Below are 14,642 nucleotides of genomic sequence, written 5' to 3' on the forward strand. Positions count from 1 at the left end.
GTCTTTTTCAGAGCTAGAATTTGGGAGCCCTACACAAGCCCGGTTCAGTGATCTCTTGGAGTGGAGGGAGAGCAGGTATGACTGGGACGACGCTCACGAAATTGAGCAAGACATGGTCCACCTGGTGACCCGGGAGATGGAGCTAGAACAGGGCTACCAGCAGCTGTTCCAATATTATGAGAAGGCTCAGCAGGAGAGCAGCAGGACAGACCCAGCGCCAGACCCATTCAGAGGGGACGAGATGGTACAGTTTTACTGGGAAGAACCCCAGGTGGCCAGTGGAGATGGGACCGAGGTCTCTCCACCGGTCCTGCAGGGAATTGGGAGCCCAGTCTCCATTCCCCAGTGGCAGTGTAAAGTGCAGGGAGAGGAGAGCAGTGTCCTCCCTCCCCAGCGGCAGGCTGAGTTACAGGGGGCAGAGGTAGTTGTTCCTGCCCCCCAGCAGCAGAGTGATATGCCAGGAAGGCAGTTTGAAGTGCAGGGAGAGGAGAGCAGCGTCCTCCCTCCCCAGCGGCAGGCTGAGTTACAGGGGGCAGAGGTAGTTGTTCCTGCCCCCCAGCAGCAGAGTGATATGCCAGGAAGGCAGTTTGAAGTGCAGGGAGAGGAGAGCAGCGTCCTCCCTCCCCAGCGGCAGGCTGAGTTACAGGGGGCAGAGGTAGTTGTTCCTGCCCCCCAGCAGCAGAGTGATATGCCAGGAAGGCAGTGTGAAGTGCAAGGAGAGGAGAGCAGCGTCCTCCCTCCCCAGCGGCAGGCTGAGTTACAGGGGGCAGAGGTAGTTGTTCCTGCCCCCCAGCAGAAGAGTGATATGCCGGGAAGGCAGTGTGAAGTACAGGGAGAGGAGAGCAGTGTGTCCCCCCCCCCCCCAGCGGCAGCGTGATTTTTTGGGAATTGGGAGCCCAGTCTCCATTCCCCAGCGGCAGTGTGATGTGCCGGGAATTAGGAGCCGAGTCTCCATTCCCCAGCGGGAGATACAGCAGGGAATTGGGAGCCCAGTCTCCATTCTCCAACGGCAGGGTTATTTGTTGGGAATTGGGAGCCCAGTCTCCATTCCCGGCAGAGTATCCAGCCGGGAATAGAGAGCCCAGTCTCCTTTCCCCAGCAGCAGGACTCTGTATTGGGAGGAGAGACAGTCGGTCTCCCTCCGCAAAGACTGGAAGTATGTATGGGAGAGGAGCTTGTTACCACCTCTCCCCAGCGGTGGATCATTAATGGGCAGGGAATAGAGAGCTCAGTCTCCATTCCCCAGCGGCAGAGTGTTCTATCGGGAGAGGAGCTTGTTACCCCCTCTCCCCAGCGACAGCTTAATGTACCAGGGGGAGACTGTAAGCCCCACAGCTGTGCAGATGGGACCGTGGTCTCTGCACTTACCACACAGGGGGTAGGGACGGTCGGTCCTACCCCCCCACGACAGGGCTGGTTAGCCAAAGGGGAGACAGTCGGTCTTCCCCTTCCGCAGCAGAGCTATGCACCTAAAGGGGAGACAGTCAGTCTCCAGCAACCAGGCTCCAACCAGACTACTCCGGTGGTAGTACTGGCACCAGAACAGAGTACCGCTGGTCTCTGCCCACTCAGCAACCCACCAAGGCAGCCTACCAGTCCCCCACACAGCCGTGGTGAGGCACCTGGACACGGACAAGTTTCTCCTCTACCCAGGTGTAGTAACCATTTATTGTGGGTGGGCTGTACTGTTTTTTCTGCTTTGTGGGTGGGCTGCTGGACTAACAAGGGCACTGACCGGCAGGAGGTCAGGTACCCTATTAGTCTGTTTGGAAAGGGGGAGAGATGTGACGAGACCAACCTCGCCACATTGCATTGCAGGAGCCTGGTTGCCCGCCTGCTGCCTTTGGATTATGGACCGGCAGCTAAAGGGTTAATTAGCGGCCGCTAGGTGGCGGTGTTCTGGAGCTCCCCGCGCTTTTCTGCCCGGCTTTCATGCACCAAAATCGGACACTTTTACGTGCAGGCACCGCTGAACCTCCAGCCCCTGGTTCTAATTCATATGGATTTGGTGAATGCAGGGAAATTCGGTAGTTTGTATAGGTGAATGTTTTAACCCAGATAGCCATGCCATGGAGCATATTAGTGTAATTAAAGACTCTGGCTCCATGGCAATTAAACTGTATTTGTGTGGTCTGCATGCCATTCACCTAATAATGTGCACTCAGACCTGAGCTATCTGGGGATATGTTACATGTCTGTGTTTAATGTATAAAAAGTAACTTTATATATTTTAAAGCATATTACTGTATTTGTGTCCCCACGTGTGTAATGGAGTTTTGCCTTTGTCCTGGGAGATAATTGAATTACTTCTCCAATTATCTCCAGGGCAGAAGGGAGGAAGCCAGGATGCATTGTGGGGATGTTTTACTTCTGTAAGTCTGTAATGTGATACATGTCTGTCTGTGTTACAGTCTTCCATTTGGTCCCCTAGGGGAGTGTCCACCAGGTGGGAGACCTGCATAAATACAGGGGCAGGTAGCCCTCAATAAACAGACCACTGCTTGACCCTCAACACGGAGCCTTGTCTCGTTCTTGGGGGGAATCACTGTATGCTGTTGGAGATTGATTGCTAGGAGTGTAAGCTGATGTATGCTTTTCCTGTTCGTCTGCTAGCAGCTATTCGTGAGGTTCCAGTTCGGGAGTTTGGAGTGCTACCTTATTCCCTTGTATGCAGTTCGGGAGTTTGATGCATTCACCTATATCCAATTCGTAAGTTTTGGTGATTTTACAGTAGCTGTGCCTGTCTGTGAAAAGGGGATTATCGCCTAAACGGATTTTTACCCCTTTTCTGCTGAAACGGTCCGTTACAATTATGCATTATCCCCCCCATAGCCAGTAACCTGTGTTTATTATACATTATCCCTCCATAGCCAGTAACCTGTGTTTATTATAGATTATCCCCCCATAGCCAGTAACCTGTGTTTATTATACATTATCCCTCCCATAGCCAGTAACCTGTGTTTATTATACATTATCCCCCCATAGCCAGTAAACTGTGTTTATTATGCATTTTCCTCCCCATAGCCAGTAACCTGTGTTTATTATACATTATCCTCCCATAGCCAGTAACCAGTGTTTATTATACATTAGCCTCCCATAGCCAGTAACCTGTGTTTATTATGCATTATCCTCCCCATAGCCAGTAACCTGTGTTTATTATACATTAGCCTCCCATAGCCAGTAACCTGTGTTTATTATACATTATCCCTCCCATAGCCAGTAACCTGTGTTTATTATACATTATCCTCCAATAGCCAGTAACCTGTGCTTATTATACATTATCCTCCCATAGCCAGTAACCTGTGTTTATTATACATTATCCTCCCATAGCCAGTAACCTGTGTTTATTATACATTATCCTCCCAATAGCCAGTAACCTGTGTTTATTATACATTATCCTCCCATAGCCAGTAACCTGTGTTTATTATACATTATCCCTCCCATAGCCAGTAACCTGTGTTTATTATACATTATCCCCCCCATAGCCAGTAACCTGTGTTTATTATACATTATCCCCCATAGTCATTTATTGTTGGACCTAGGCAGCATGATGTCTTAGGCCCGCCCAGAGAGTGAGTGAGTGAATAATATAATATAAATGTTCAGAAACATATTAGTAATATATGTAAATCGGGTTCATGCAAAGAGGGTGAAAAGGTATTAAAGAAAAACACACTTATTGCATCAAATTTACAAAGCCAAACTTTTAAAAGCTTTCCTCATTTCTTTCTCGGGATGAGGAATATATCGGTTGTAGACTGAGGATTTGCATCTGCCCAATCTTTTAATAATATGCACTGGAGTGTCAGTGTTGAAGGAGACCGAAGTTGCCCCTATTCTAAATGAAAGACCCGAGACATGGATACAACCCAATCTTAGGAGTAGTGTTCTAATGTGAAGATGAATTTAGCCGTAGTCAGAGGCATTCAGTGAGAGTAGTGGTGAAATGTGTGTGGCATGACTGAGTGTGGGTAAGTAAGAGTCAAGTATTTTAACTGGGCACTAGTTTTAGGTGGGATAAAGTGGTATAGCGGATGGATGAGTAGTTTGGTTCGTTTTAGAGGTTTGTAGAGAAAGTATATAGTGATCATGATTTTTAGCGATATCCAATATGTTTAAGGTGGTCCCAGTGCCACCACTCATATCTGGTGTCACAATAGCTTGCATTTAAAAAAAAAAAAAAAACAACTTTTTTGACTGTAATATAATAGCAGTCAGTTTCCTTCACACGTATGCATTTCAGGGCCTGCCAGGGCACAGTGTCACACCAGTGCAACTCATATCTGGTGTAACAGTAGTGTACATTTAAAAAAAAAAAATACAGGGGGCTTGTTGTCACCTTTTGGGGACCCTTGGTGTTGTACGTGGCTGGGTGGAGGAAGAGACCTTCAATGACATCAGTGAGGACAAGGAACGGGACATGGCTAGCTTGGTATCCAACCTTGTGCAAATGGGGAGTTTGCGGTTGTGCAAATGGACTGTTTGCGGTGCGTTAAACGGGGAGTTTGGTCTGTCACTGTGAAGCGGGCGTAACCCTTACACTACCCAATCGATACAACATCATACCTGATATTTTAAAGCATGTTATTCCAAACAATTTAGGAATGTTAGGTGATTTATGCCCTTTATGGATTAAAACCAGACTCTGCATCAACTATGTAATTTTCCATGGGAGTTTTGCCATGTATCCCCCTCCGGCATGCCACAGTCCAGGTGTTAGTCCCCTTGAAACAACTTTTCCATCACTATTGTGGCCAGAAAGAGTCCCTGTGGGTTTTAAAATTCGCCTGCCTATTGAAGTCTATGGCGGCTCGCCCGTTCGCGAACATTTGCGGAAGTTCGCGTTCGCCGTTTGCGAACGGAAAATTTTATGTTTGCGACATCACTACATACAATGCTATGCCAGCTGGGAAAGCTACGGTTTAACCATCATTGGATTTCGGCGTTTGGATTTACTCATCTTTAGGTATGGAGTATGTGTGTGCATGAATTATTATTATATTATTTATATAGCACCAGCAAATTCTGTGTGTAACGTTTGAATGCAGTAGTGTGTTTGTATATAGTGTGGGCTTTTAAATGCAGGTGTACGTTTATGTGTGGTATTGGTATTTGAATTTAGGGCTGTTTTGTATATAATTTTAGCATTTGACTGCAGGGGTGTGTTTGTATGTAGTGTGTGATTGCAAGGCTATGTTTGCATGTAATGTTAGTATTCACTTGCTGGGATGCATGCACACATACTTACATAGATACACAGTCACACACACATACAAACCTATATATATATATACATACTGAAACACACACATACATTGAATAATCCTTATATTTTAGCCACCCTCTTGTTAAAATACCTTTTTATGTTCTCGAGGGTGGCATCCCTGGGTCCTGATGGTGTTGGAGACTGATGGGAGTTTGGGGCTAGCTGGAGGAGGCTCACTTCTTGCTACTTCCTCTCCTCCGGAGTTTCCTTTGTGCTTCCTGCGAGGCTCCCTCTGTAGCTGGGAGGAAGTGACAGGTTCTCAGTTCCTCCCAGCATTCAGTACTACCTGTTAAATGCATAGGCCACCCCATGGATCCTCTAAACGTGCCGCCCCGGTGGAGCCACACCAGCAGTAGTTCCACTGCTGTCTGAAATGAGGAAGGTTGATTATCCCTGATTTAAGATATAGTTTCTCTACTATTATGGTAGCTCTTTAAAGGGACACTGCAGGCATCATAACTGCTTCATCTCATTGAATTGGTTATAGTGTCTGGAGTCCCCTAGCACTGTCTATCCATTCAGCAGTAAATGATTTTTAATGTTTAAATGCTAAACAGCCCATTCCTTCTGTGCTGGTTGTGCTAATGACTCCAGGTACTGTAACCAATACAATGAGATGAAGCAGTCTTGACGAATTTCAATTCAAGATGAAACAAATTGCATATGCTTACTACACACATTTGTCCTGACGTCTAAGTCCATTTTTTTTTTTTTTTCTAAAACATACAATCTTGTTTATACCCCAGTTCATGCTCTGGTTTCAGACTTCCAGTAAGAGTATACATTAGAGCTGCAACTACTAATCAAATAAATTGATAGTTTATTATGAAGATCTTTGTCAACAATTCTAATTATCTATGAGTTGTTGCAGCTCTACAAATCTCTCTCATGGCCATTAACCCATTCCAGTAATGCATTATACATGGTTTAAATAATAACAAAAAATAAAAATATAAATATCCATTCTCTGGTCAAGGCACAGCCCATCTAACACTATTCTCTCACAGGGTCCACAAAGTATTTGCTTTTCCCCCTTGAGTTTTTAGGGCCTGCCTTTAGACATGATGTACATATGTGTTGCTGCCTGGCTGCAAGATGGCATCTCCCAAAGCCAACAGGTCTTCAGCTCTGCAGATGATCCATTTAACATTTTACTTTTAGCTGGGCTGACCTCGGGGCAGCTAGGCAAGTGGTGAGATCAAAGATCTCCCTAATGGGGGCAGTGCTCCACTTTCATATATGTAGAGGTCAACAAAATGTGATGTACTGCGCTAGTTAGGCACTCTCCTACATGCGCTCTTCTGCTGCTCCCTGGACGCAAGCCTGCTACACACAACGCCCCTTCTGCCTCCATGTGTGGCTCCACTAGCACCATGGCTGCTGTAGTACAACCTCTGTGATATCTTGCAAACTTTAAGGTACTCTGGTGCTTTCACAAGCCTAAAAGCAGGCAAGGCATACTATAGAATGGCTGCACGAGTCATGCTGGCCAACCTGTCCACCCTTGCCAAAGCCTGCTTTACCTGCACCATCATGTTTATGATCTTTTTCAAAGGAACCCTGGTTTACCCCCCACTACATGAGTTGGTGAAACTGCAATCCATGGACTGACAGACCACCCAGCACATTATCAGCCACATCACAGCAAGGACATCTTGCCCCAACTCTGGTTCCTAACCTGTGTGAATGGCACACTGCATCTGCCTGGCACTGCTCAGGTTTAACATCAATGTGTGACACCCAGCCCAACGCATGTGTATTCCTTGTATTGCATATTTCTCTTACCTGCCACTGCAAGGTAAGTACCCAATATACTTTTTATGTAACTTATCCAAATCATATATGTACCCTTCAAATGGCACAATGCACTGCACTCTTTTACCCAAGAGTGCCACAATAGTGTCACTTTCTAGAAGTTTGGAGCCATTGAAAAAGCACAGGAATATTACCGATCAACCAATAAGTGGTAAATGGTTTTGAGCACACAAATGACAGAAACAGCAGTTAGTTTACAATTCTTCCTACTCCAGTAAATGACACATTAGGTGCACAGTATAAAATGTGTTATGGATAATATATATATATATATATATATATATAATTTTTTTTTATGCTTAAAGATGGGAGCTCAGCTATGCAATTGATACATATTTTTGCGTTAAAATACATAGTCAAACACAATTGACCCAGTCTGATAAACTAATAAAAGAGGAATGTAATTATACTGTTTAATGCCCCTCCTTCTTGTGCAAATACCCATATGTTACATCATATACTTGGAACTTCCTCCTCTCCATAAAGGAGCCTCTTATTCTTGTCTATGGCGTTTTAAGTTGTGAGATATGTTTAACCCCTTAAGGACACATGACATGTGTGACATGTTATGATTCCCTTTTATTCCAGAAGATTGGTCCTTAAGGGGTTAAAGCAGCAGTTAAAGTGAAGGGACTGATTAGCAGATTTCAAAGCTCTGTGCACAGCCTCAGTTCTAGTTAGAGGAGGGCTTCAAGGAAGTAAAGTTCAGTTATCAGGTTTCAACTTGTAAACTTTAAATCCACAAAACGTTCCTGCTACCTGATGAAGTATGTCATTGCACACTGCTCGGTAGTTTGGATGGACTTAAGGCAGCTGTACAGGGATAGCAAGAAAATATTTTAGAATAGGAATTGGGACAGAGGAGGCCAGGTTATCATCAAAACTATATAAAATTGGCCAAAAAAATATATAGCAAAACTATCCCACCCAAAACATACAATTCATAAAAATTACCACCTCCACTTTTTTTGTTAAACGGTTTGGGAATGGTTTGCCAAAAAATGGTTCTCCCCCAAGCAACTGTAACCTACATCTCTTTTAGCTACAGTGATAATTTGGAATGTGCACTTAAATACCAATCTGGATAAAAATGGTTGGCTGTTAGTGCTGGCGGTGGGTAAACTATAGCTAGATCGCTGGATATCAGGCAGTCACTGAAACATGTAGAAAAACAGAAGAGAAAGAATAATTTGTTCTGTGGGGCACTTGTGAAGTAGAGGGAATAGAGAAATGTCTGCTAAATATTGCTCAAACTGGGTCATGTATCACCAATCCCTGAAATCCACTGAAACATGTTTTATCAAGCAATATTAAGGCACCATAGAAAAGTGTGAACCAACCATGTATTTCGAAGCTCAAATGTTCTTGTTCGATCCACTAGAGTAAAAATGTAAAGGGTAACTAGTACATGTGCCTACCAGTATTTTGAACACATGGAACACTGACAGATAATTGTGTTAATGTTTGAACCCACAATCTCCCCTTTCATTAGATATGTGTATTCACATGATCATTTAAAATAAATGCACGCAATTGTTTTCTTTTTCTTTAATTTTCTGTTTTTTTTACTATACAAACGTTATTACAGAACTCTTTCGTAAAGAAAACACAATGATGGGCAGCAACACTACCATACACAGTGCTTTGCCTTTACTGATTTAGTACATACAACTTACAGAGTTAAATTTATATTGGCTTGAAAAGATTTATAAAAAGATACAATTCCATAGTGTTCATATAAAGCCCTTTTTAAAAAAAACTGCTTGATAGTAAGAATGGAAAATGATGGCACAGCCTTTAAAATGAAACCATATTGGTGAAATGGATTAAACACGTATTGTAAACAGAATTCATTTTTCTGTTCCCCCCAACTAATAAGCTCGGATTGAACAGGACAAAATGTTCAAAAGATTTATAAAACAAACAAAAAAAAAAACACAAATCACAAAATTTAAAGACTTGTGATATAAAGATGAGAATTTCTGATTTTATTTTTAAAGAGAAAAAAAAATTAAAGGTAATTTATTGCCAGATATGTTTCAGCTGAAATCATAAACTCTTTCATAAGCAAGTAGGCCAGTCAGCATTGCCGATGATTCTATACTATAATAATAATAATAATATATAAAAAACAAAAAAAACAAACAAAAAGAAAATAATAATAATATGCCTGCATACAGCCTGTTAAAGCATTCACATTTTATTTCCAATCACTCCACACTGCAAGATACTTTCTAATTAATCGATCAAAAAAAAGCAAAGTGCTATCATTGAAATCCCTGAACTAACGGCAACCAACATCATGTGTCTTAACACCATGATTGTACACATCTGTTGCTAAAAGAATAACTGCAGACTTCATCCTTCGCATTATAATGCAGGTCACCAAAAGAATTATAAAAAAAAAGTTAGCCTTTCATTGCGTGTTGAGTTTTTCTTTTTTATTTTCTAACAGTGACACACTGTCATCTATTTATATAAAAAGTAACCACTTGTTAAGTAATACCCTCCAGACTGAACTGTCCATACCAATATAAGAAGTTGTTCCCAACTACATTAGTTGATGATGGCTAGTTCAGTATTTATTTTTTCAGTACTGAGCTCTATATTTTGAGGTTCATGTTTTACCTGAAAATGACTTGGAGCACACAGAACAAGGGTTTTTTGCGGATTTGGTAACAAAAAGATGTTGCGTCCTGTACTACTAAATTTGACATGGGAGAATTTTGGGGAACAGAGGTGAAATGTTTGGTCCACACTGTTAGACTACGTTGTGTCATCCTGAAGTGTTTACGATCAGTATTAAAACACGGATAACCATACTCTTGCTTTATCATGTTTTGTTTTGTTTTCTAGCCTTGAAATTCCTTTCCATTAAACCGGTCTGTGGGACCTATACAGAGTCACATTAATTTGTCCGTTAGATAACAATACTTTAAAAGTGGTTTTGTGCAACCGTACTCTGGTTTTCCAGTTTGCTGTAAGCATGCAGAGTGATCGCAACTTTCTTTGCGTTTCCCATTAGAAATAGTCAGAACTTTTGAGTCTCTTTCACTTTTGGCAGATTTGTGCATTTGATTTAGTTTTTTTTATAAATTGTCTCCAGGCTGATATTGTGGCTCTGTTGCAGTAAAGTAGTCTTCTAAAAATGACTGAATATATTCAAAGGTTGGCCTTTCGTCAGGGTCTTTCTTCCAACACAGTTTCATTAATTCGTGCAGAGATTCTGGGCATCCTTGAGGACACGACATTCTGTACCCACGCTCTACCTGCTCCAGAACTTCACGATTTACCATCCCTAGATAAATTGACACATTTTAGAAATCATACAAAACCATTCTTAAATTCAAGCAATTTAGCATCAATGAAACAATTCACAACTTTTAAATAAAAATTGATGTGCTGCTGAAACGATCTTGTAAAATAAGAACATACTTGAAAAAGCAGAAACCTCATTGTCTTTAATTCATAAACATTCAAAGAAATTCAAGAACCTGATTTTTAGGAAATTTACCAGAAAATGGTAATTTCAGAGTGCAATAGCCGAATTGGAAATATTCTCTAAGAAGGGAGCATTAAAGCTTTGTGAGTGAAATCATAAAGGTTGTGCAATATTTATTCTACCAGACATACTGCACTACTATTGGAAGTTTTTTTTTTTTTTGTCAGTGAATGATATGAATTACAGTCCATGGCAAGAACAAACCGACAAAAAGATGATTTATCAGTGAAAATATTGTATTTGTAAAAATCATTTTCTTATTTGTGTGTATGTTCTACCTAGAGTACTCAGCCTTTACATTATATTTTGCTTCAACCCTTTGTGTAAAAAACCCCACAAAATACTGCTTACATTAAAACACTATTCCTTCTAGCTATTATTTCTCCAAAAACTACTGGAAACATTTAGCTTAAAATTTGTATTCCTATTTCAATTTCCTACAATTAGGAGTTTGGTGAATAACCTTGCACACATAAAATGTTAATTAGGCAAAGCATTCCTTGCCTGTTGAAAAAAACACATTCTACAAAAATCCTTTTGAAATAGCATTCCAAATTCAGCACAGATGCATTAGGATGCTTGTGAGTTCAGTCAGGACATGAACAAATGCAAAGAGTCCAAAGCAAGGACATACCAGATAAAAGGAACAGGAAACCAGGAATTAAATGAGAGAGACAAAAACACAGAGTAAATAGTTCTAAGAAGGAATAAATGAACGTAGGTGATGAGGAGAATGGTTGACAACTAAATGCACCAGTACTCCACAATAAATTGAAGCCCAACCCTTTTTGTATAACGTATGTAATCGAACACTCCAGACACAGCTTGCTGATGTGCTTTAAGTTTCTGGAGTCTATATATTTTTTTTTTTTCAACAATTAAAGGGAAACTATAGTGCCAGGAAAACAAACTCGTTTTCCTGGCACTGTAGCTTCCCCTTCTGTCAAGGCCCACCCCCGTGGTGCAGAAGGGAGTTTATAACCCCTTTTGTCACTTACCTGGGTCCCTTGTCCCTGGCTCAGCTCCACCCACGCTCCTCCTCTGCCAACGTCAGTCGCTCCTCCTCTGCCCCTAGCCTTCTTCCTTTTTTTTTTTTTTTTTTTTATTAAGTTTGTCATTAAAAAGGTTTTTATATTATAAACTTACCTCCGTTCCAGCGCTGAGATCCTCGGCAGGCTGCGCCCCCTTTTTAGTCAAAATGACAGACTAGCAAGGCTCAGACGCTTCTCTTAGAGAAGCGTCATAGTGATATAGTGCGCATGTGCAGCCTCGCGCTGCACCAATCGCGTTATTCATATAGCGGCATTAAATAAAGCCCTATGAATGAACACTGAGCACTCTACTGCGCATGTGCGCAGTACGCGCATTTGCAAGCTGACTAACTGCTCACTGTCTATGCCCGCCCCCCTCCTAAGCCAAAAGTTTGTATGCAAACACTATATATAGAGAGATCACACACATTGTGTGTATGTATGTTTAACAATATTTACACTATCCATTTCCATCTACACTCACTCACTCTCTGCCACACTCACTCTCAATTTTTAAAATTTAGTTTACTTACTGTTTGAAGTCAGTAGATCCTCCTGCTCTGTCTCCTACCTTCTGCCTTCTAGCCTGAGCCCACGCTGTGTGCAGGAGATACTGATCTCTCACACGGTCGGCTCTGGGTTACTACAGGACACAGGAGGCGCGTTCACAGTGCCTCCTGTGTCCTGATAGCATTTTTGAGGTCTTTAGCCAAGCGTGAAGACGTCAAACGTGATGAATGCAAGTCCTTCTGGTGGACGTCTGAGTGACTGCCACTGGATGTGTTCCTAGCTTCCAAGGTAAACACTGTATTTTCTCAGAAAATGCAGTGTTTACATGAAAAAGGATGCAGGGAGTTATTGTACTCACCTGAACAACCCCATTAAGCTGAAGTTGTTCAGGTAACTATAGTGTCCCTTTAACAGTTACAACCAGTTCCTTCAGAGAGTGTACGGTTTAAAAATAAAATAAAAAAAAAAGACACCCTTAACTGTAAACATATGACAACAATGTTTAAAAACACAAACAAAAACCATACACACAATGAGAGTTCCACTTTCTTCTCCTCACAAGACTGGGTAAATACAGTGATCAAAAACATGGCAAGTATATTCCAATCTCTAAAAATATATTCTAATAACTAGGTTACATAAAAACAGATCATACACAATGAAAAAAGCCTAAGCAAAATTAGGGGATAGTAAAGTTTCCCAAGATGCTCAATCAGCTTTAGGATGGGAAACGTAAGCACCCTGCCCTGTTTCTGCAAAGGTTAAATGGATAACAACATCCCATGATTCACACTGGAAATGATCTCTTAAGATACATGGCAATGTCAAGGTGAGCATCTATGACTTAAAGGGAAACTCCACTGCCCAAACACAAAATAAATAAAAATCACTGTTTAGAAGATATACCCCCAATGAAAACATTCATGCATTTTTTTCATTAGGGGTATATCTAAAGACAGCTTGTAAAACCTGCAGCCTTTGCAAGCCCTCCTGTTCTAACCCAGCCGAGATTCCCCAGCTGTCCAATCACAGTTTTCCCAGTGCTGCTCACTGGGAAGGACTTTGCAAGGCAGGTGCTCTGGACAGTTGCTGCTCCTTGAGTTTAGCTCTAAGGAGCTATGCAGAAAAAAAGTTACAGGACCGGTTGCCTGCTTGAAAGTCGGGGGTGTAACCATTTGAATTTATAAAATAGGTCTGGAGTGTCCCTTTAAGATCTTTAGGAGCAAATGAACTTTTTCTACATACATTTTCTTCAAATAAAGAAAATATAAACATTACTTGTATTTCTCACATTAAGGACTCCTACTGATAGGACAAAATAAATTGGACAACAATTGCGGCTAGTAAGAAAATGTTGAAAATTAGACCAATGACCGCTAATAAGTACCTGGATAAGGTACTCTTCCTTTAGTGACCAGCTCTGTAAGGAGAATTCCAAATGACCACACGTCCGATTTGATTGTAAACCTTCCATATAAGGCAGCCTCTGGGGCTGTCCATTTGATTGGAAATTTAGCTCCTAAGATAAAACAAAAACACAACAAATAGAAAATATAACAATAGTTTATTACTCCGCATTTGTACACAGAGATATTTATGAAGAAAAGATCAAGTGAAGTTCATCAATGTTCACGTTGAAGAGCCTTTTTACACCTTATTTATTTATTTTTTTCCCAAACACCAGGGTAATTTTAAATGTTACTCTTGACTTGATTTACAAGTTAAAATAATTCAGAATGATTAAAAAGCGGCATTGAAATCTTCAACTTTATTACATGGGCGGCAAATAACTTACATGAAACCTCGATTTGCGTTACCAAATTTCTGAAACTTTACCAGCCAAGCACATTTTTAAAGTGAATTATCTGAGATCTGATAAACCTTGTTGCTGAACGTACCATCAATCATTCATAGTACCTGCATTTCAAATGAGAGGAGAGCTATCCGTTTACTTCTGATAAGGAAATCCTTACCTTGTCTTGCTGTATATTCATTGTCTTCTATCAATCTTGCCAAACCAAAGTCAGCAATTTTGCACACAAGGTTATCCCCTACAAGAATGTTTGCAGCTCTGAGGTCCCTGTGGATGTAATTCATTCTTTCAATGTAGGCCATGCCATCAGCAATCTAAAGAAGACAGAATACATTAGTATGTCATCATTTGATTCTGCAAGTACTGTTAAAAAAAAAAAATAACCAACAAGTACAAGTAGCTTTACCTGTGCGGCCATGTCAACAAGCTGTGGAAGTTTTAAATACTTTCCGTCTCCTTCTTTTAAGAAGTCCAGTAAACTACCTATAAAATGTCAAGCACAAAATATGAACCTTCTATTTGTGATTATAAGGCATTCTGAAATGCAGTCAATAGTGCCTATAGCAGCAATATCTCAGAGTCGCAGGTTTTTCTGGCAGTTTTGGTGTATGTTCTGCCATTTAGGAGTTAAATCAATCAATGTGGTGATAGATAGATAGATAGATAGATAGAGATATATATATATATAGTAAAGATCATGCCCCT

At 41.3% G+C, this 14,642-nt stretch overlaps 1 protein-coding gene across 1 annotated transcript in view; it reads right to left on the reverse strand.

Annotated features, from left to right (window-relative positions):
- Nucleotides 1-8,614: 8,614 nt before the first annotated feature.
- The window catches only part of YES1 (YES proto-oncogene 1, Src family tyrosine kinase), a 66,311-nt gene continuing 60,283 nt past the window's right edge, over nucleotides 8,615-14,642 (reverse strand). Inside the window, exons 9-12 of the mRNA XM_063451506.1 lie at nucleotides 14,344-14,420; nucleotides 14,098-14,251; nucleotides 13,512-13,643; nucleotides 8,615-10,379 (exon numbers count right to left, since the gene is read on the reverse strand). Coding sequence (XP_063307576.1) covers nucleotides 10,171-10,379; nucleotides 13,512-13,643; nucleotides 14,098-14,251; nucleotides 14,344-14,420 — 572 coding nt within the window. The 3' untranslated portion in view covers nucleotides 8,615-10,170. The remainder of the gene's footprint in view (nucleotides 10,380-13,511; nucleotides 13,644-14,097; nucleotides 14,252-14,343; nucleotides 14,421-14,642) is intronic.

This window comes from Pelobates fuscus, chromosome 4 (assembly GCF_036172605.1).
Source record: "Pelobates fuscus isolate aPelFus1 chromosome 4, aPelFus1.pri, whole genome shotgun sequence".
Taxonomy (NCBI): Eukaryota; Metazoa; Chordata; class Amphibia; order Anura; family Pelobatidae; genus Pelobates; species Pelobates fuscus.